This window comes from Nicotiana tomentosiformis, chromosome 7, assembly GCF_000390325.3.
Source record: "Nicotiana tomentosiformis chromosome 7, ASM39032v3, whole genome shotgun sequence".
Taxonomy (NCBI): Eukaryota; Viridiplantae; Streptophyta; class Magnoliopsida; order Solanales; family Solanaceae; genus Nicotiana; species Nicotiana tomentosiformis.
Window position 1 is genome coordinate 42,748,389 of NC_090818.1, and position 22,157 is coordinate 42,770,545.

The 22,157-nt window shown below is 35.6% G+C and overlaps 1 protein-coding gene across 1 annotated transcript; it reads right to left on the reverse strand.

Moving 5' to 3' along the window:
- Positions 1 to 300: 300 nt before the first annotated feature.
- On the reverse strand, positions 301 to 11,288 carry LOC104107443 (MLO-like protein 11). The gene is made up of 15 exons (XM_009616259.4): positions 10,522 to 11,288; positions 9,963 to 10,020; positions 9,622 to 9,848; positions 9,296 to 9,412; positions 8,185 to 8,245; positions 6,750 to 6,844; positions 5,443 to 5,517; positions 4,556 to 4,641; positions 4,273 to 4,322; positions 4,127 to 4,167; positions 3,470 to 3,640; positions 3,330 to 3,365; positions 2,515 to 2,582; positions 2,346 to 2,406; positions 301 to 1,053 (listed from the first exon to the last, which is right to left on the reverse strand). The coding sequence occupies exons 1-15, from the start codon at positions 10,645 to 10,647 to the stop codon at positions 649 to 651; spliced, it is 1,677 nt and encodes a 558-aa protein (XP_009614554.1). The 5' UTR covers positions 10,648 to 11,288; the 3' UTR covers positions 301 to 648.
- Between the last annotated feature and the right edge of the window lie 10,869 nt (positions 11,289 to 22,157).

Consider the following 22,157-nt stretch of genomic DNA (forward strand, 5'->3'; position numbering starts at 1 on the left):
TCTAAGCATCCTTAATAATACAGTATGTACTGGTTCTTCTACTTTGTAGTCTCTATGAATGTTATGACTATTGGAAATCATACAGGATTGACAAATACATCGATTGTGAAATACAAGCTTGCAAGTCCAATTGAACCATAGTATCTCGAGTTTGTGACTTGTTTAACTTCTATTTTATATAGTGACAGTATAAAAAGAGTTTTACTATGTCAGATCGTCAAAGTAGTATGTAATCATCCAAAAAAAATGAAATTCGTAACCATAAAAATAAGGTAAATTACCTACTGCAACAGGTTAAAATACACGGATAATGTAAAAATTCTTTAAACTAATGGTATATAAGTTGAACCGTTAACTATTTAAGGGAAAAAATAAGCAATGCAAGCTTTAAGGTGCTCCATCTTACCTAGCCATCTCATACGTCTAACTGATTGTACAAGGGAAACTAGATAGAGAAACAGCGGTTATATAAAGCGTTTGAGAGAAAATATTTTTGTAACTATAAAAACTATTCTTTACTATCTGCAGATTTTCTTTGATACACATTCACATGTAAGCATTTTCCAAGTATATTGTTATATGCCAAGTTAAACAGCCTGCAAAAGTATTAACACCAACTCCATGTCATGTTCAACTTTGCTGTGGCGGTTAATCTTTACCCAAATCTCCTCTAGCAGGCATTGAAGATGATCTTGCTAATACTTCATGTGGAAATCTTGGGGAAGCTGCAGAAGAAATAGAGGCACAGGGCCGAAGGAGAGGAGTACCAACACGACTTGAAGTTTCGTTAATTGTTACTGAATGATGATCATCCGTGACAATTGATGGCGGCTGTAGCTCAATTTCAGTATCTGCACCATGGACTGTTCGAGGGCTATCAACCAACTGGTTATCGTATTCCTCGAGTGAAATCACTGTGCTTGTATCAGTGCGCACAGTTGAATCATCTGGGTACATGCGCATCCTCCTTTTCCTTCTTGCTGCCTTTCCCCATCCATGGATCGTTTCTCTTATTCGCTGTGGAATCAATGCAGCCTTATAGTTTGTACCCATCTGCAAAGGAGACAGTATAGCATGCTCAAAGCTTTGCTCTTGGCTAGTGAAAATATGAACAACTACAAGCTCATTTATTAGTCCATGAAAATTATTCGGAAGTTCAATGAGGATGTGCAACGTGCAGAGTTATTAGCAAGGTGAATTGCATTAGATCATATGCTAAATGGCCAGAAATTAGCAATGCAGACAAGTATTATAAAACAGAATTTACTTTTCAAGCACCTTCCATTGGTAGAAGACTAACATGATGAACTACATGTAGACATCACAATATTTAGTGAAGATAGAAAAGAATTTACTTTTTTATAAAGAAAAGAAGAATTGTTTATAAAGAATTTACTTCACAGGTCACAGCATAAGAGCAGTACATCTACAATTTGGAATGTCTGATGTATACATGACCTAGAGACTTGTTCAGAATACAAGTAACTAGAAACACAAGAATTAAACTCATCATCCTTGTGTTATGAATATTTTTTTACTTTTGACTTCAGTGCCATTCAACTTCCTAAACAAGACCACAAATAATGGACTTGTTCCTTTCTTCAGCCATGAATTACCCATATAAAGATACAGGAAAAAATGAACTTCAGGCGCAGCTTAATAACTCAGACTGTTGGCCGTCACAATCATTATGTTGGTTTATCTTCAAGTTCTTTTGGAAGCAAAATGAGCTAAGGATCAGACTTAAATCATGGATGTAATTAGGAAAGTGAACCAGGTTGTGCAGTAGTTTATAAAGCTTAATGTTTACAATTGTTCACTTCTACCACCTTTTAGGATGATCAAGAAGATTTTATGAGGACGATTACCTTGATCTCATAACATCCATCGCCACTTTGAAGTACCGCATTTTAGACAGAAAATAACCTTTCATGATTTAACATATACCTAAAGAGAATAGAAAAAAGTAAAGCCCCTTCCCTTTCCCCCGTGCCATCACCCCCCTTTTTTCCTCACCTACTCCAGTCTCTGCTGTCTCCCAATCTATAGTTCGTTTGTCATGTGGAAGAAGAAAAAAGAACTAGAATCGAAAATTAAAATTTTAAAAAAAAGGAAGAGAGGAAGAAAGACGAGGGAAGAACAAGTCCACTCCAGAGCAGTTTTGTCTTCTAACCAAGTTTAATTATTCTGGAAGGGATTTAACCATGTAGTCCATAAACCTTAAGAAGGTTATGAGAATATTGTAGAAGGTCAGAGAGGTAATATTTTGCAAAATGGAAAGTTAAAGAGAATATCATACTTAATTCTGACTTCTTAATTTAGGTTATATCCGTCATGACATATACCTGTGTAACCAGAGCATAGAGTGGCAAGGTGCTATAACTGCAAAGGAATTGTCCAGCAAACCTGGGTGACAACAGCACAGGCTCAAACAATTGCGCTAAACAGATATACATTGGTAACAATGTAAAACCTTAAATAAGAGATGAAAATACAGTTTGTAATTACACATACCCCATAATTAGTCGTAGATACACAAGTGTGTGATTCTTTATGAAGCATGAGTTATACCCAAATTGCCACTGGAATAAAAATGTAACATTGTCGAAACTCAGACATTCAGAATATTAGTGTCTACTACACATAGAAACAACATATGCATGTGGTAGAACATATTATTCAAGCTCACAGGATAGAGAATATTTTGTGAAAAATCAGCTTATAGGATCCCAAAACACTGAGGGTGCACTGAGAGAGAAATTATCAATGACAGAAAACACAAGGTGTCTATTGGTTCCTGGTGACAAGAGTCAAATGAAATTTGGAAATACTGCATTACTAACTTGAAGCAAGGATATTTACAATTTTTCAGAAGAACACTCAGACAAGATTTTGATAATCTAAGGGTTATATACAGAAGAAAAAGAATATTTTTGACTTACAAAAATAAAAAAAATTGCGTTTTTTTGTTGAGCAAATGACAACAAAAATGGAAAAAGAACGGGTGTTCACCCCAGTGTTCCAGTACTGTGCGCACGCTTCTATTAGTAAAACTATAGGAGATTGTATTAGCGAGATCCACAGGTGAAGGGAAAAAAGCCCTCAATGTTAAGAAATTATTTCAGGGAGAAAACGTCGTTTCATTCAACTCTAAGAAAGGATTTGAATTAAAAAGAAACAAGTATTAGTATTTGCAGAAAATTTGACAATGTCAAATGCTAAAGATCAAGAATGTTAATACAGTTAAAAGGGAAATGCTTTGACCAGGTATTAAATGAAAGTTCTAAGTTATAGAAAAATTAAGCTACAAGAAAGGGAACAGTGAATACCCAGAACCAAAAAAATGAAGCTAGCTCAAATGCATTCTGCAAAAATAAGCATGCAAAAACAAGTTAGAATATATAGTCATTAAACTATGTTAGTAGATAGTCAAAACAATTAACAATTGAAGTATGAAAATAAAACAAACCTGAAAAAGGACAAAATGAATCAAGGACAAAAGTAATTCTGGTTTCTTGAACCAGAAAAGTTCATCTCGTGGTTTTAACTTTGCCCTTGAGAATGAGCCAGTAAATCCGGCACTCTCCAATGCCAAGGTTGCGATTACATGCTGCAGTTTTGTACCCACGAGTAGGACAAGCTGCACAGACGCACAAGTAAACGACTATCTCTATCATATTATCACGTCCATAAGTTAATATACAAATAATTCAGAATGTAAGGGAAGAGATAAATATCTAACTATCCCAAGGAGGAGATTTTAATGTTTGGGCTACAGTACTGCAAATTATTTTCACCCTCTAGCTAAAGCAAGCATATGTTCTATCACATATATGTATGTTAACTCAACTATAGTCCTCTTCTATCCCAGTTAATCTTTCAATATCTCTCATTGGGGGAAATAAAACATTACGTGGCTGAAGGGCTTAATCCAAGTGTATCTCCTGAAAAAGAAACCGTGCAACCGATATGCTTGTAACCCACTATAAGTCCTAAATTAAGAAAGACGACTACTCCAGAAGGAATAAGAGAAAAAGGAAATAGGCATTGTTTTACTTTTATATACACAAACATATTCATGCATATATTAAGAATCGCACAATAGAATTTCAGTGGAAGCACTTACAATGATAGGAATTAACGCTATCCAGAAATACAGATTTGATCCTGCATGTTGAAGTTCAATTGGTCATTCATTTACAACAATTGTTGGGAAGCAGAAAATGCAAGCTTATCTAATGACCAAAAACCAAGGAATGGAGGACGCAGTACCTTTCACGTTGAACAGCATAAAACCCACCACAAATCCCCAGAGAGGGCCACTACAAATATACAGCAAAAAAGTTATGACAAAAAGTTTAAATCAAGAAACTAATGATGGAAAGAAAGAAAGATTGTTGTATTATATGAGATCCACTTTTTCATCAAATCTTAGAACTAATCAAAATCAACTTCTCTCCACATTTGGGACCACTTCTCTTTAAACAACTTTTTAACTCTCTGCCTAGTCAAGAAGAGGTATGAAAAATGCGAAAGGAGTACTTTATATGCTTACCTTACACCAACTATTCTTTGAAATTCTTCTTCCATTGAGCGAATCATATAGCTGTGAAAATCATAGTTTGATGTAAGGTTGTGATTCTGCCATGAATAAGAGGAGAAAGGTCGTAACTAGTAATCTATAACAGAAATCTCTATCTTATCAAGAGACACTCTTGTGATGGAAAAGAAAATCAGTGATACAAACATGAAGATAACTCAGAAAAGATCCCTAAAATAGAGCCCGTAATGAACCGGACTTGTTATATAGCATTCTAATCTTTTGGATAAACGAGCACAGGGTAAGTTTCATGTCTAGCTATGAAAGGAAGTGTTCCATTCTTGATAGTGTGCATCAATTGTATTATTATTATTACCATTATATATATATATATATATATATATATATATATATATAGTGTGTGTGTGTGTGTGTGTGTGTGTGTTCACTACTACTCATAATTTATTTTGGCATGATGACGATAAGAGTTGAGCCTAACGAAAGAAATGAGGATTCATATTGTTGTTGTTGTTTATCATCTATTTGAAATTTCCTGCTCATTACACTGTGCTATGACTGCTTCTTCTAATCATCAGACTGAGTCCTTTTTTGACCTGGTAATTTCCTCAAACCTAGACTAAGAAATTCCACATCCTAACTACTTTTTGAATTTTAAGTTACTTTGCAAGACTGCCTTCAAAAGCATTAGAATATTTTACTTCATCTTTTGCAAGTGATTAGTTCTTTTTTTCCCGGTTATTAAAGGGAAGTGGTTCTTGCTTGAAAATGTTTCAAGTTCTCTCTCCTCTTCCCTCTTGCATGCAGACAAATGCACGCCTGCAACATCATGTCTCACTAACTTTTTTCACTACATGGTTTTACAAGTTGTCTTGGATCCATACCGTGATAAAACCCTTGCGTAGAGTAAGGTAATCGGCACGAACAACTGAGCGGCCAAACTGCCGAAAGAAACAGGTCTGCAAAATTTGATAGAAATATACAAGGGTTATATGTCAATCTTAAAAAGAAAAAGAAAAAGAAAGAGAGTAAGTCAATACAAGTAACTTTAGATACATTGCAACAAATATTGGTGGACATTATTGGATGTATATTGTGTTGCAAGATTGGTATTGTCATCATTGCGCCTCTTGTTAACCATTGATTGCAACTGAAATATTATTGATTGAGAGCAGAAAGTAAAATGAAGAATGAAATGTCTCAAAAAGCATTTATCAGTTAGATACACAAATGTGTTTTAAAAGAAAATTTATTTAAGTAAACATAGTAGTGCTTGTCAAGAGAAGTACCCATAGAGAGGGAAATCACAGCCAAAAAAACTTTATTCATGAAAATGCTAATAAATAGACAATTTGAAGATTGGAAATCACAATTTAAAGGGAAAATGATAATACAAACTCACAGCCAAAAAACCTTTAATCAAGAAAATGCTAATAAATAGACAATTAGAAGATTGGAAATCACAATTTAAAGGGAAAATGATAATACAAGCCCTCAAGTCCATAGTATCATGCAAGCCCTTATATGTTTTTACAGTAATCTAAGCACTCAAACTCCTCTTTCGCACTTAACGAGCTCCTTTGGTTAGATTTGTACATGCCCTCTTTCGGACTTAACTTTCAATTTAATACCTTAACTAGAAAACCTAATATCCAAAAATAAAATGTAAAAAAATTGTAGTAAAAAAGATAATAACAAAATCCTCAAAACGAAATACTATAGTTTTGAAAAGTTTAAGGCTTGTATTTGTACCTATTTTAAAAAAAAAATCAATTAACTAAAATCCGTTGTTATTTTGTTTCACGAGAGAAATGATATAGATATTGATTAATTAAATCCATCGTTAATCAAATTTGTTGAATTGTGTGAAATGCCTCGTCTAGAAAACGTAAGTTGTTGGAGAGGAATACACCTACTTATTTACTTTAGGTCGGCAACGTGGCCCCTTTTTCTTTATTTACATTTTAAAGTCTGCAACTTTTTCCCCTTTTTCTTGAGCCAAGCACGTGGGATACTTTGAAAATAAGTGGTGGTTACTGGTTAGATTCAAATCCAGAGTAGTATACCACATAATTGTGTGAACCACCTCATCCAAAAGCTTAACTATTAAAGAGGAAATGCTTTTATTTATTTATTTTGGAGAATGAAATTATGTGAGGGCTAGTATGAAATATGTAAGAAGAGAACTAACCACCCAAACAAGGAAATGATTCCTGGCAAGAGGACTTGATGTGTGAACTCTGACAAAAGTCGACTGCCTTCGGAATGTCTTGGCTCTAGAAATTTCTGCAGTGGAAAAAAATTCAGTTTATTTTACTAGCTTTTTTCAGTTTTATCAAAGATAGAGAGCATGATGGATTTCTCCCCATTAAGCCATTCAAAGGGGCACAAATTGAGGTTTTAAGACATATTTCTAGAAGAATAAATCGCTGATCTCTTCAATGAATACCAAGCAGGTACTGAAGTATAAATACAGATAAACAGAAGCACAGAAGCAAAGTGAAGGAGAAAAATATGAGATAATAATCAATTCTCTATGGCTCTATCCGATCTTACTTGATCTGCAAGTCCAAGCAGTGTCCAATTTAGACACATACCTTGTCCTGTGAAGAACTCTCAAGAATAGAGCATGTTACCACATCTACTATTAACTGGAAGGCACTGATCTTGGACACTAGCAGTCGGTAGATTAACCCAAACCTCAGTATGATTTTCCAACTTTAATAACACTGGTTCTCTGCTTTGGTCTAATCAAATCTGTAATGGCCTTTCTCCAGCTTGCTTCAATTCTTATGACGATATGAAGATGTATCTTTAAACTTGGATCTAGTCCTACTGAATACAAGGGTTTATAAAAAAGACAGTGAGAGAACCAGTTCACCTTTCTACAGTTACATGAAAGATGAACCCTTGATACTCTTCTTTAGTTGATCTTAAATTAGAATAAGGAGAACTTCACCAAGTCGAGGGAAAGCCATCAGCTTTCTTTAACTTTCGGGTTGTTTCCAAATACTCACTTTAGACATCAGCTTATGCATGTACATTCTCAAGAGTGAGTAGAGTCTCTGAAGATTCCCCGAAAAAAGTGATCCAAAAATGGATTTGACCTAAAGTTTCAGGGTATGTCCGACCAAAGATTTTACCTACCCAATAGTGAAATCATGCAAATAAAGCAAAAACGGCTCCCATAGAAAGTACATAATGGAAATGTACAACCACATAATAAGTATCATGTAGAGCAATGTCTAGCCCTGAATTAGCCAGAACTATTCCAGTTATCAGAATCCAAATTATACTTACAGTACAAAGGGTCATACATTAAACTGCTAATTTGCCTTGCTCCATCTCCATCATAACACATGCATGGTTCTTGACACAGCTGACTTTCTTTCTAGTACAAAGGCCTTATAATTCCTTTTAGATAAACTATACAAAGGCTTTTGCTTTCTAGTTCTGAACACATTTAAAATTGCATCTCTTGTTAAAATAAGAATTTAAAATCAGCAGATTTTCCTTACCCCAAAAAATAAGCAGCTTTTATCCACGATGATTACAAGGAAACCACAAATGGTAGAAGCTAGAGAACAAGATTACATTTTGACAAATCATATGCAAGTATAGCTTACCGGTTAGCACATCATGTCTGTCCATTTGAGCTTGATCTTCCCATTTCCTCCAACTGTGGATCTGGCCAAATTTTCAGTTATCAGTCAGCTAGCAATGAAGAACATGTGAAGAGGAAACACAGAAGAAAACAAGAAGAGAGCAGTGATAATAATGAGGATAAAGATCAAAAAGAGGTATTTCACAGATAAATGGCTACTTCTGCAAGGAAGTGGCTAGTAGCTAACACAATTAGGAAGTGATAAAGAAATGAAACTCTGGATTATTGCCAATATGGCATGACATTCACCAATTTCAATATAGACAATCGGATGTTCACCTAATGTAAAATCAAAGACGAGCTGGGCTGCAGAGTGAATGAAACTGCTAGAGATGATATGCTTAAATGTCGAAATAAGAGCAGCAAATCTTGTTGACAAATGAGGACAATGTTCAAACAGATATTGTTACATATTTGTAGACCAGTGCAACTTTTGAATGGACATATTTCCTCATAACCAATATTAGCAAAAGGACCCAGACTTAAGACATAGAATAAGTACATTATATCTCAGTATTGATAATGCACATTCTTATTTCAAATTCTCTCCTGCATTTTATTACATATATTCCAACATAACTTAATGTGAGTATTATGCTTTAATACAGGAAATCAAAAGCTGTATTAGTAATGCAGGGATTACTTTTTCTTATACGACCAACTAAGCGCTACATTAGTTATGCAGGGATTATTTTTCCTAATCCCTCTAACAAAATATTTTATTATTTTATGCAGAGTATATCTTTCCTAACCGTTTAACCAAGCAATCCCTAAGAATATCAGGAACTCAAGCAGAAATCTTCGGTCCACAAGGTACTAAGTGAAGGGGAAATAAGTGAGGATGTATTGTATTACCATCATATATGATTGTAGTTTTTTTTTATATGACTGTAGACTTTTCAAGCCAGATCAATACATCACAAATTACTTTTACGTCCAATCAAACTAGCCACTCGGAAAAGCATGGACAATTAGATTAACATATACAAAAAAAAAAAAAACTGGACTTCAAAGATTTCATCAACACAATGTGCATTTGTTTAGCAAGGTTCAAGTAAAATAGATAATACTACCTTAACAATCGCCAGCAGCATTGTCAAGCAGCTGTAAGATATATGAGTAATGGCCATGACGAAGATGAAGCGGTGCAGCTGCTCTAGGCCTTCATATGATACAAATGGTTCATGATTCTGACAAGATGTTAGACTCAGATTATTGACACTACTACTTCAGAAACAATTTTAGAAAACTTAGAGTTATTTCCTTTTTGTAAGATAATCAGTTGTAGGTACATATTTCTGAGGATGCCAGTTGCAGATCCATATTATGGAAACAGAAATAGAATCGAACAAGATATTGAAATAATGGTCTAATATGCCACATGGAAAATCAAATTTACCTCTCCGCAGGTGTTTTGATTGAAGGTATTTAATACTCTCCTCTGAAGAGTAAAAGCCATCAAAAGTTTACGCTCCTTCAAATCTTTATTCTCCATTTCTTCATCAACTTCAGACTTTGTACATGGAGCAAATACATTATTGTAAAACTTTGACGGTATGCAAGTACTAGATATGATGCTGGAAGTTGCCGTGAGTAGGAGAGAAATGAATCCAAGAAGCATCAACTCTGTATGCCAAACATTGAAAACGGTTATGACACGAAAAACAATGCTTTGGGGGATGGAATGAGAGGACTCCAAATTTCAAAGAGACTTTTCCAACTTTTTTCAACACAGAGTACCTTCTTTCATTTTCTCGACAGCTGCAAACAATGGCTTTCTATTGGTTTTCTGCAACCACTGACATGAGAAAGTAATAAAAGTTAAGTAGTTAGTTTTTAAAGACATAATCATCCGTGCTACAAGAAACATAATCAACCAAATACAACAAAATTGTTTCAACAAATATTATGATCTTGAAAAGAAAGAAGTTGCGCATTTGTTCCCTATATTTCTCTTTCCACTTGGAATTTAAAATGGGGCTTGTTAAATATGAGCAACTATCCAAGACCATAAAATCTAGGATAAGTTCCTCAATGTGTAGTCAATGTTTAAGCAGCTTCAGCAATCAAAAGCAAATTTGTATATGACCAAGAACTACTGATGAATACTTAGACCCTTCCTACTGGTCACAGAGAGAACCTCTTATTCTTATAACATCCCCCCACCTCTTCAATAAGCCTGAGAATAGTACTAACCTAAAAATCAAACATAAAATTAGTCCTAGAGCAATGTTCCAATAAAACTAACAAAACTACTAAAGTGAAGAAGGGTAGAAATCAAAGGAGCAATTGTGCTTACATTAGATAAGCGGTGGATGGATCGCTCGACAAGGAGTGAAACAGCAACAAATATAGTCAATACAGAAGCAACAGACCATGTTGGTGTCAAGGCCAATGACCGAAGTTCTTTGTTACCTTCTTCCATTCCCAGTGAAATTTTTTTTCAAATTGATCTATCCCACAATTGAATCAAACTCTACCACCAATTACATAAAAATTACAACTTTCTTGCAATCCACATGATTGGGAAGTACTCCTGACATAAAAATCAAAACTTTCTTGCATTGTCCTCTACTTAAATCTTTTCACATTACCTACTAAGTAGAGGAGAAACTCTGAACTTTTTCCAATAGAGACTGAAACTTTCAAAAAAGATGTGTTCAATTTGCAAAAATTATAAAGTCCAGCAAGAAAAAGGGTGTTGTTGATTTGTGCCAGTAACCTAACAGATGTGCCAAATGCAACACTATAATAGATTTGATTTGATGTCTAGAGCTAAGACCCACTTAATAATAATGAGGTAATAAAATGATTCCTGAAACTAATGAGAACATACACATAAACAGCTACTCTTTCACTGAGAACAGAAAGGTCCAGTCTTTATGGGTTTTCTGAACTTAAAATAGCAAATGTTGACTGAAGGGATGCCTTTTAGGAAATGTTAAAGAAATAAAAATGGGCAAGTACTCCAGAAGATAACCAAAAAAAAACAAACAAAATTGTGGGAAGTGAGTACCAAATAAAAAAGAGTTTAAATTTTATGTATTGATTGTACTTATACAAACAAGCTCTTTGATTGTAGGCAAAACTTTCCAATAAATATTAAAACTATTTATTATAATAAAGTAAAATATATTGATAGTGTAAATAATATTATATACTTATTACTTTATATACTACTTTACTAAGTATATAATTTAAGTCGAATTAAAAAGGGAAAGGTTAGAAAAGAAATGAGCTGGAGGACAGGAGGAGAGAGCATAAATAGGGGTTCCGTGTAGTTTCTGGGGCTCCAACTTCTTTGCTACTTCGTACGTTTCACTGACACATGTACAGAAAATTTCTAAGTATTTTCTACTACTCCCAAAGACCGAAGCTGTAGGGCCATGGGCCAATTGCTACGTCTCTTCGACAAAAGTGAATCAAGCCGCTAATCAAGCGGTTGGAATATTTTTCAGCACCATTAAAGATTGTGATGGAATTGTTATTATTTTTTTTTATCTTTAACTATAAGTTTTTGAATCGAGCCTCAAGTATGAAATTATTTTTGTTAGTTTATATTTGTATTCCTAAAGTAAGATTTTTCTGTGTGAATTTAAATTAGTGGGCTGCAAATACAAATATTGACGGTCCCAGTGGGTCTGTATCGTAATTTGGGACTCGGGTGTATGCCCGAAATCGTATTCGGAAATCCCTAACTTAAATTAACGCAATTTGTTGAAAACTAGAAATCTAATGGTTTAAAGAATTCATAAGTTTAACTGTAGTTTGACTTTGTTGCTACCGGGTTCGAATTTCGATTTCGGAACTTGGTACATGTTCGTTTCAGTATTTATGACTTGTTTGCACAATTTGGTGCAAAACGGATTTGATTTGACGTGATTAAAACGTTCGTTTGAGTTTCATTTAAAATTTCATTCGTTTTGGTGTCTGATTCGTAGTTTTGGGTATTATTTTGGTGTATTGATTGCGCGTTCGTATGATATTTTTGGACTTGTGTGTATGTTTTTTTGGAGCCGCGAGGGCTCGGGTGAATTTCGGATAGGATATAGAGTGGTTTTGGACTTAGGAAAATAGCTGGTGCAATCTATTTCTGGTACTGGACAGCAGATATCGTATTTGCGAGGTTTGGCTCACATATGCGAGCCTCGCTTTTGTGAACAATGTGTTACATTTGCGAGCATGGGTTGGGTTGGGAAGAGTTCGCATTTGCAGACTCTACATCTTTGCAATTGCGAAGGATTTGGTCGCAATTGCAATCACTGTCTACTTGGTGCTTCTTCGCATTTGTGAAGTATTGTTCGTATTTGCGGCCTGCCTTGATTCGCATTTGTGATAAAATTGTCGTATTTGCGACGACAACATGCTCAGTGACTTCTTCGCATTAGCGAGGGGTTGATCGCTTTTGCGATCATCACAATTGCGAACTTTGTATCGCAATTGCGATAAGTGCAGCTTGGTAAAAGAGGGGAAAAATGGGATTTAGCACATTTCTTTCAAACTCTCAACCCTAAACATCCTAGAAGCGAATTTTCCATGAGATTTTCTGCCAAAATTCATTGGTAAGTGACTTTAATCTACTTTCCTTCAATTACCCATTACATTTTATAAGTTTTCAACATCAAATCTAGGATTTTCAAGGTAGAAATTAGGGATTTTATTAGAATTAGAAATTTTTTGTAAATTTGGTATTTAAATCTCGAATTGAGGTTGGATTTCAAAACTAATTATATAACCGGGCTCGGGAGTGAATGGGTGTTCGGGTTTTGGTCGAAATTTCGATTTTGACCATGCGAGCCCAGAGTTGACTTTTTCAATAATGATCTAAATTGAACCTCTTTCATTCGTGGGTAGTTTCTAAGGCTTGTTTTGAATCACTTGGTTAATAATTTGCTAGATTTGGTTGGTTTGGAGGCTTGTTCGAAAGACAAGGCCGTGGTTGAACTTTGAGTTGATTGCGGAGTGAGGTAAGTGCTGAATCTAACCTTGATTTGAGGGAATTAGGAACTCTTGAGCTATGTGCTATGTGAATTACATGTGTAGCGGCATATATGCAAGGTGACAAGTGTATATACGTTGTCAAATTACTTGTTTCCATGTTTTTCTGTGTTTCATTAATTACTTTGTTCCATGACTTAACCCTTATATTACATGTTTTCTCTATCGTCATTGCTTAATATTATGTCTTGTCTTCATGCCTTAACTGCTACATGTTTATTTGACTTCCATGCCATAATTGCTACTTGTCATTTAGCATTTTCTGTATTTAAATGTCCATCCCCTCCCTGATTCTATACTAATTTACTACTTGTCTCGATTTGTTTCCCTCATATATCTAAATTGTTTTATGCCTTGTTGCCTTGTAGTTTTGTATTAATTGTGTGCCTTCATTGAAGTAGTTTCACTTGTACATATTATTAAAAGTAGATACCGTTGAGTTGGTAAAATTGAGACATCCGATTAGTTCGAGCCTCTTGATTATCATGTTATTCTCTATTGCTCGTACATTTGTTCTCTTGATGTATGATTTCTTGTAAATCTTAGTTATTGAGTTACTATTGTTAATTGACATTGTTTGGGGAGCGGGTTGCACGCCGCAATAGAAATTGACTATTGTTAATTGACATTGTTTGGGGAGCGGGTTGCACGCCGCAATAGAAATTGAAACAAGTGAATTGAAAAAGGGCGGAATAATGATGGACTATGATATTGACAGATAATATATGGAGGGGTCAGATTGCGCGCCACAACGGATTTGTTTAAAGTTTATATTGTAGGATCGGGTTGCACGCCGCACACATGTTGCTGAAAGTTATATTTGTTGTGATTGTTGAATTGGCCTCGGTTGTTGAGATGAGTTATATGACTGGTTATTCGGGACTCTCTGCTGGTTGATTTGAGTTTCGTTGATATGAGTTACTTGCTTTACTTCTATTCCTGTCTTTTTGTTGTTATTAATATTATTATTCCATACAGGTTAATGTAAGTGACCCGCCTTAACATCGTCACTACTTCGTTGAGGTTAGGCGGTACTTACAGAGTACATGGGTCGGTTGTACTCATACTACACTCTGCACTTTTTGTGTAGATACCGGAGTTGGTCCCATTGGCGTACCGTATACTTGCTCGGATCCAGCTACCCAGAGGAGACTTGAGGTATAGTTGCATGACGTTCGCAGCTCTGAAGTTCCCTTCTACTTCTTTAGCTGTTCATTTGATTCAGACAGTTATGTTTATTTCAGACCATTATTTGTAGTATCTTAGACGCTCATGTATTCGTGACACAAGATTTGGAGTTGTATTTGAATATCGTCACTTATTAGCTTATTTATATTCTTTCAGACTATTCATTTTCTTTATTGTCGTCGTATTTGAGTTTGTTAAAAATAGTTAATAAATACATCTAACGTTGGCTTGCCTAGTAAGTGAAATGTGAGGCGTCATCACGATCCCGAGGGTGGGAATTCTAGGTCGTGCCAATTTCTTCCATGGTTCATTTTCGAACTTATTAGACTTGTGTCTCACAAAATTTAATGTGCAAAATGCAATGATTATGATTGGATCTCGAATTATTAATTATGTGGTCACACAAACTTTAGTATGCACAATGCAATGATTATGATAAGAGTTTAACCTAACATAAGCAGTGTAATTACGTTATTCAAAAGATACCCATTGATAATTCATTATAGAAATTAACGCTATATTTGTATTCTTGTTTTTACATATGAGAAAAATAACAATTTATCCTTTTTTTAAAAATGTCTACCGATTTAACTATAATTGGATTTCGTATTTGTGGGATATTGTAATGTAATTTTGGAGTTTTAATTTATTTAAAATGTACAAATAACAATTGACAAAATTTTAATTTCATTAGCCGTTTTCGCATCGTAAGCTCAAACATCATGCTTGTTTAGTCTCATTCAACAATTAGTAGCTAGGTTGATCAAACATGTTGCTCATAATTTAATTTTTACCCATAAATCAAACCTCTGTATTGGAAGCTATTGGGAAATTATGCTATAGTCCCTCGAAGGAGAGACAGCAAGTTTAACACCATGTGATTTAAATTCTTAATTAACTATATATAATACTAACCCCAATTGTTCATAGCATTTCACATTTGCATATAGAATTGAAATCCTGAAATTCCCTTTGACTTTTGGGTTGCATGAACCTACATGCAACTCTGAAAATATTCAAAAACTTAAACAATGAAATTTTGACTTTTTCTTGTCGATGATCCTCCACTTATCAAGTTGGTAATCTACTATTAATAATTAGCTTCATCTTGTCCAAACCTCCATAGGAAAGATAAAGAAGAAAAGTTTAGAGACAATTTGTAAATCTTGGCTAAACCTTGTATTCTTTCTTGATGAAAAATGGCTACAACGCGGCCGTGTTAGTTCTAAAAACATCAATATTTGAAATTTAATTGACCTATTTCGTACATTATTACACGGTTGATAGAATTGTTTGCGTGGGTTTGACTTATAAGGGATAAAATTAAAAGACTCAACTCTCTAAATCATTTTCGTTCTGCTTATTTTTAATACCGTAAAGAGTTTAACTTTTATACACAAATAACATAAAAAAAGAATTAGAGAGTTGAGTTCTAGCATGTTATATATATATATATATATATATATATATATATATATATATATATATAGGTGTCCATAATATATGAGATTAGTAACCCAAAAAATAAAATAAATAACATGCTAGAACATATTAAAATACACTAATAATAAATTTGCAGGGTTAGTACATGTATATAAACGGTAGCTCATGAAGGAACCTGCGTACGCAAATGAGAATGCAAAAAGAAATTACTATAGTAATTAAGCGATGAATCTAATTTATATGCATTAATAATATGATGAATTATTTATATCATTAGTAAAATTTAAATATATTATAAGAGATTAATTATTTAATATTTGTTCTAAGATATCGATCAATATAGAACACTAAAAGAAGTTACCTACAATTATTATATAAGTGAACTGATCGTATAAAAAAATATATATTGGCTGTCCATATATGTAATGGTTAGCGGTACATATATAGTCTGATTTTTCTAGAAATCTGTAAGAAGTTTACTAGTATAAGAAAAGGGATGGGTTGGGTGGTCGGGCTTGGGGTAAAGGTGGAGGGGCCGCAGAGGCGGATCTAGAATTTAAAGGTTTTGGGTGTCAAAATTTTTGAACATAGTCATATTACAATTTATATTGTCTAATAGGATATAAATTTAATCGGTTTGGTCTATTTGGGTTTCACTTCGGGTTATTCGTCTTTGAAGTTAATATAAACAAATCGATCGAGCAAAAAGATTACGTAATAATTATGATAACTTGGAAAAAAACATAAAAATTCAATTGGATTATGCATTTTGTACAAGAAAAAAGATTCGTTATCACTTTATATTTAGATACTTAAGGCAAAACTTGTACTAATAAGCACTCTAAATATTAAGTAAGTTTACGGACAATTTTCAATTTATATTTTTCATAAAAATTAACTCACTCGATATTATATACAATTGTCCTACTTTAGAGCAATTTGACAAAATAATAAACTTTCATCATTGATTAAAACAATAACTTATTTAAGAATTCTTTTTTAATATTTTTTTTTTGGTTTCTACAAATAGATTTTCAGAGTCGTGGTCCTGGAGAAAACATTTAATTTTTCTTTATCTATTGATAAATCACAAAGGAATTAGGAAAGTGCAACAATGGAGATTTCTTTGAATAAAAATAAACTAATAAGATCAAAGAAAAAGTCAATATGATCTATTAATAAATAAAAAAGAGTAATTAAGGGAAGAGAAAGAAGAAACAAAGGATCCTCCTGTAATTGTCTTAAATGCACCAAACAAAAGCTTTTAAAAAAGTGAGCTAGGCAAGATTTGAATCCCCACCATTTGGGTGAAAGGGGCGGCGCCTTGCCAGTGGCACATTGAACTTTTTTGTTACTAAGGGTGCCACTTAAAATTTTTGTATATATTCCTTCTATATATACATGCATGTATATATACTGTTGTATAGTTTAGGCCAAAACTTGCGGGTGGCATATCACCCGTCCCTTACATGTAGATCCGTTCCTGGAGGGGGGTGAGTGCGCATGCATTCCACTAAGTGCAGAGGCGAATTTAGGATTTTAAATTCTATAAGTTCAACCTTTAAGATTTTTAACATTTAATCCATTATATTAAAGTTATGAGTTCACATCTACTATTTATTGTAATTGTAATAAATTTTACAAATACATTTATACTCCGCGATAAAAGTATTGGATTCAGTTGGACCCGATCCGCGTCTGACTAGTGGATGATGCATGCAATAACGTGGATACACAAAACAAGAACATGAAATATCTCATACGTACCTTTTTCTAATGCTGTATATTTATATTACCATAATAATACTGTAGGAAAATGCTAGAAAGAAATCATGATGAGTGTATCAAGCTAGCCTGCTCTGTGGATGTGAGCTAGCTTAAACTAGCAATTAATGATAAGGTCCATTTGATAATTACTTACCCCCCACTTGATGATAAGGAGACTCATTGATTAGTGATTACAAATCATCAACCACGGAAGCATACACCTTGCGTCAAGCGGTGTCACGTGATACTCCTTTGTCGAAATTTTTATTGAATATGTATATATAAATAGAATATAAAATAAAAATATTATGTATAAATATAAATATTAAAATAACATCGCTTGTTATTATAGTGATTTATTCATTTTTTTCAAATATTGATATCGCTTACCAAAAATCTTGCATACGCCACTATCATCAACATATACGAGAAGAGAAAATAAAAAAAGAAATAACTCCTATGATAATACCGATCTCGAAATCTATCTAACATAGTGTATATAATATTTATGATCTTTTGAAGAGATTATATAGAAATGTATTGCTAATGTCTTGAGCAGATTTTGACTTGAATAAAAATACATTAAAGTCCATGCACGGTGAATCCACTACCAATCCTTAATTTCGTTATTAATTAGTATTAATTATTAGTCTGGAGGAAAGTGAAATGAAAGTGAGAGTCAAATGTGGTATAGTAAAAAGCAGTAAGGACAGGGAAGGCAATTAATTAATATAATTTGGACTACTTCTCGTTGATCAAGCAGTGATAAGCGGGCCAACCCTCATTTTGTATATTTTCTTTGTCGGTACAATGAAAATTTGTACTGGCAAATCGTTTAAAAAGATAATTACAAATATAATTGCACATAATAATTATGTGAAATTAATAAATTTAAAAATAAGACTAGTACGTAACATTCTCTAACATATTAAATTGCATTTATAATATAAAAAATTTCATTATATTGTCAGTTTTTTTAATTGAGGGTCGGAAAAGGAGAACAGACTAACTACTTAGATTCCCTATTACATTGTCAATTAGATATAATTATTATAAATAGAATTGTATTAAGATGAATGTCTATATTTTAGATAAATTTTAGGGTTTGTTACTTTATGGCTAAGTCACTTTTTCTTTATAAATAGATAAGTTATATTCCATTGTAATTCTGTATACGGTCGAAATGGATTTGGTATGTCCGGTACGGTTCGAAGGGTGATATATCGAAGTAAGATCCCGAAGGGGGGGCACGAAGGGTTCACGAACTAATCTAAAGCCTGGAAAGGCCGGTCGTGTTGAGATCGATATCATAATCAAACTCGAACAAGAATCAAACTATGGCGCGGGTAGATCTATCGTGCAGATAATCCAAAAACCAACCTACATCGACCAGGAATCCGTTCGAGGGCTCGAACCGGGATCGAGCTCGAGTCAAGATCACAAGTTCGAGCCGAATCAAGCTCGAACCAAAATCGAGGGTTCTAAGCAAGATCGGGCTCGCAGACAAAAGCCGTTGTAATCCCACTAGAGGGAATCTTGGCAGAAATTATGGAAAAGCTGATTTATCATGGGTTTCCTACTGAATGTTTATTTTATTATGCTTGGAGCCAAACCCCTTCACTATAAAAGGACTTGTTTATCATTTTTGTAAGGCATCCATTGGAGGACTTACACTATCACAAATTGTATTATCCCCTCTACAAGCAAGAGTGATCTTTCTAGTTTCTTAGATTGATTCTATTTTGGTTAAATCCTAAATTTCACTGTTCATAATTGATTGGCCTAGATTACATTTTTCTCCAATCTATATTCATACTTTTATTTATCCTAGCATTCTGTATTAAGTTGTACCATGTATCTTCGGAACTACGCATAAATTCAACTCTATCCCTTTTTTCGGGTAAACAGTTTGGCGCCCACCGTGGGGCCGAGGATAATAGTGGTCACTTATTTCCGAAAACAACCTTCAATTCAGGTTCGGCTACGAATAGCCACCGACCAAATAGCTTCGCCGATCGATTACGAAGCTGGCCTTCAAGATGAAACCAACAACTTGGCACTACCCGAGATTCGAGCCGGAATACCACTAGATGTCAATTCACAAATTGCTTTGGAAGCAAACCAACGTTCCGAACCGAAAAAAACCATTCAGGGCGTTGCTCGATCCGTAGCCCAAGACACCTAAAACCCAGAGGAGATCAGGGCCAGCTTACGCATGATCTTCGAGATGTTACAAGCCCAACAATTAGCAATAGCTCAGCTACAGAGCCAAACTCGCGCACAAAGCAGGCCGGTTTCCAACCCACCTCGAGAGGTCACCCCCAGAACAGAGCCTGCCATAGTAAAATCTAACGAGCAGGAATCGGGGACTAATCCCGGAATTACTAAACTACTCGAGGAACTCACAAAACGAGTCGAAGCCAACGACAAGAGGGTGGAGACGTATAATGCCAGGGTCGATCAAATCCCGGGAGCTCCACCAATGATAAAAGGGCTTGATTTAAAAAAAATCATACAAAAGCCTTTTTCATCGAGTGCGGCACCGAAGCCAATCCCCAAAAAGTTCTGTATGCCAGAAATTCCTAAGTACAATGGTACGACCAATCCTAACGAACATGTCACCTCTTACACGTGTGCCATAAAAGGCAACGATTTGGAAGATGACGAGATTGAATCCGTGCTATTGAAAAAGTTCGGGGAGACCCTCTCGAAAGGAGCTATGATTTGGTACCACAATCTACCACCAAATTCCATCGATTCTTTTGCCATGTTGGCAGGTTCGTTCGTAAAAGCACATGCTGGTGCCATAAAGGTCGCAACGAGAAAATCAGACCTCTTCAAAGTAAAGCAAAGGCAGGGAGAAATGCTGAGGGAATTCGTATCCCGATTTCAAATGGAACGCATGGAATTACCCCCGGTCACCGACGACTGGGCCGTACAAGCTTTCACCCAAGGATTAAACAAGCTAAGTTCGACAGCATCACATCGGCTGAAGCAAAATTTGATCGAGTACCCGGCGGTAACTTGGGCAGATGTACATAACCGATATCAATCGAAAATTAGGGTCGAGGACGATCAGTCGGGGACCCCATACAGACTTGTTCATCAGAACAGGATAGTTATTAATCAAAAGCAGATCGACAGAGAACAAAGGTCAAACAAAGACCGATATCGACCATACATCACTGATCGAGTAAACAATGGTTCAACACGCAACGCAGTTCGAAACAGTCAAAGAATTGATCGGGGACAAAATTCTCGGGGGCTTATGAGTAAGAGCGGCTTCGACAAATATGCCGAGCCTATAGAAACACCTCGATTATCAGAGTATAACTTCAGTGTTGGCGCATCCGCTCTCGTATCGGCCATCGGACGCATCGAAGACACTAAATGGCCCCGACCAATGCAAACCAATCCTGCCCGGAGAAATCCCAATCAAACGTGTGAATACCATGGAACCCATGGCCACAGAACGGAAGATTCCAAGCAACTAAGAGAGGAAATAGCTCGCCTATTTAACAAAGGGCACCTTCGGGAGTTTCTGAGTGATAGAGCAAAGAGCCATTTTAGAAGTAGGGATGTCAGCAAGCAGAACGAGCAAGAAGAACCACAACACGTTATCCACATGATCATCGGCGGCACCGATACCCCCCGGGGACCGATGCTTAAGCGCACTAAAACATCGATGGTGAGGGAAAAATGATCTCGGACTCAAGAGTACGCACCCATGGGGACTTTGTCCTTTGGTGATAAAGATGCAGAAGGGGTCATACAACCTCACAACGACGCCCTGGTAATATTCGTACTCGTAAATAAAACTAAGATTACGCGTGTGTTGATCGATCCAGGTAGCTCGGCCAATATCATCCGATTAAAGGTAGTAGAGCAGCTCGGCCTGCAGGATCGAATCGTGCCTACAACTCTGGTCCTAAACTGGTTCAATATGGCATGCGAAACCACAAAAGGATAGATAGCCTTGCCAATAAACATGGCCGAAACTGTTCAGAAAATAAAGTTTCACATGATCGAAGGCGATATGAGGTATAACGCCCTTTTCGGAAGGCCATGGATCCACAACATGAGAGTCGTGCCTTCGACCCTGCACCAGGTCCTCAAATTTCCGGCGTCGGGAGATGTCAAAACGGTATACGGAGAGCAGCCAGCCGCAAAAGAAATGTTCGTCGTCGATGAAGCCAAACCAATGTCCTCACTTTCGCCGATAAAGGGCTCGGGCCCGGGCCCGGAAGGAGAACGGGACACCAAATAGCAATCGCAGACAGTGACTCCAACCCAGCCTGACAACCAGAAAGTCGAAGAGAATGAAGACCAAAGGGTCCCTCGATCTTTCATAACTCCCGATGACTCCGATGTCACAAAATCAATGATCGAGGAGCTAGAACAAGTCGTATTAATCGAGCGCCGGCCCGAGCAAAAGGTATACTTAGGAACGGGGCTGAGCCCTGAACTCAGGAAGAAACTCGTTTAATTTCTTATCAATAACATCGATTGTTTCGCCTAGTCCCATTTAGATATAACAGG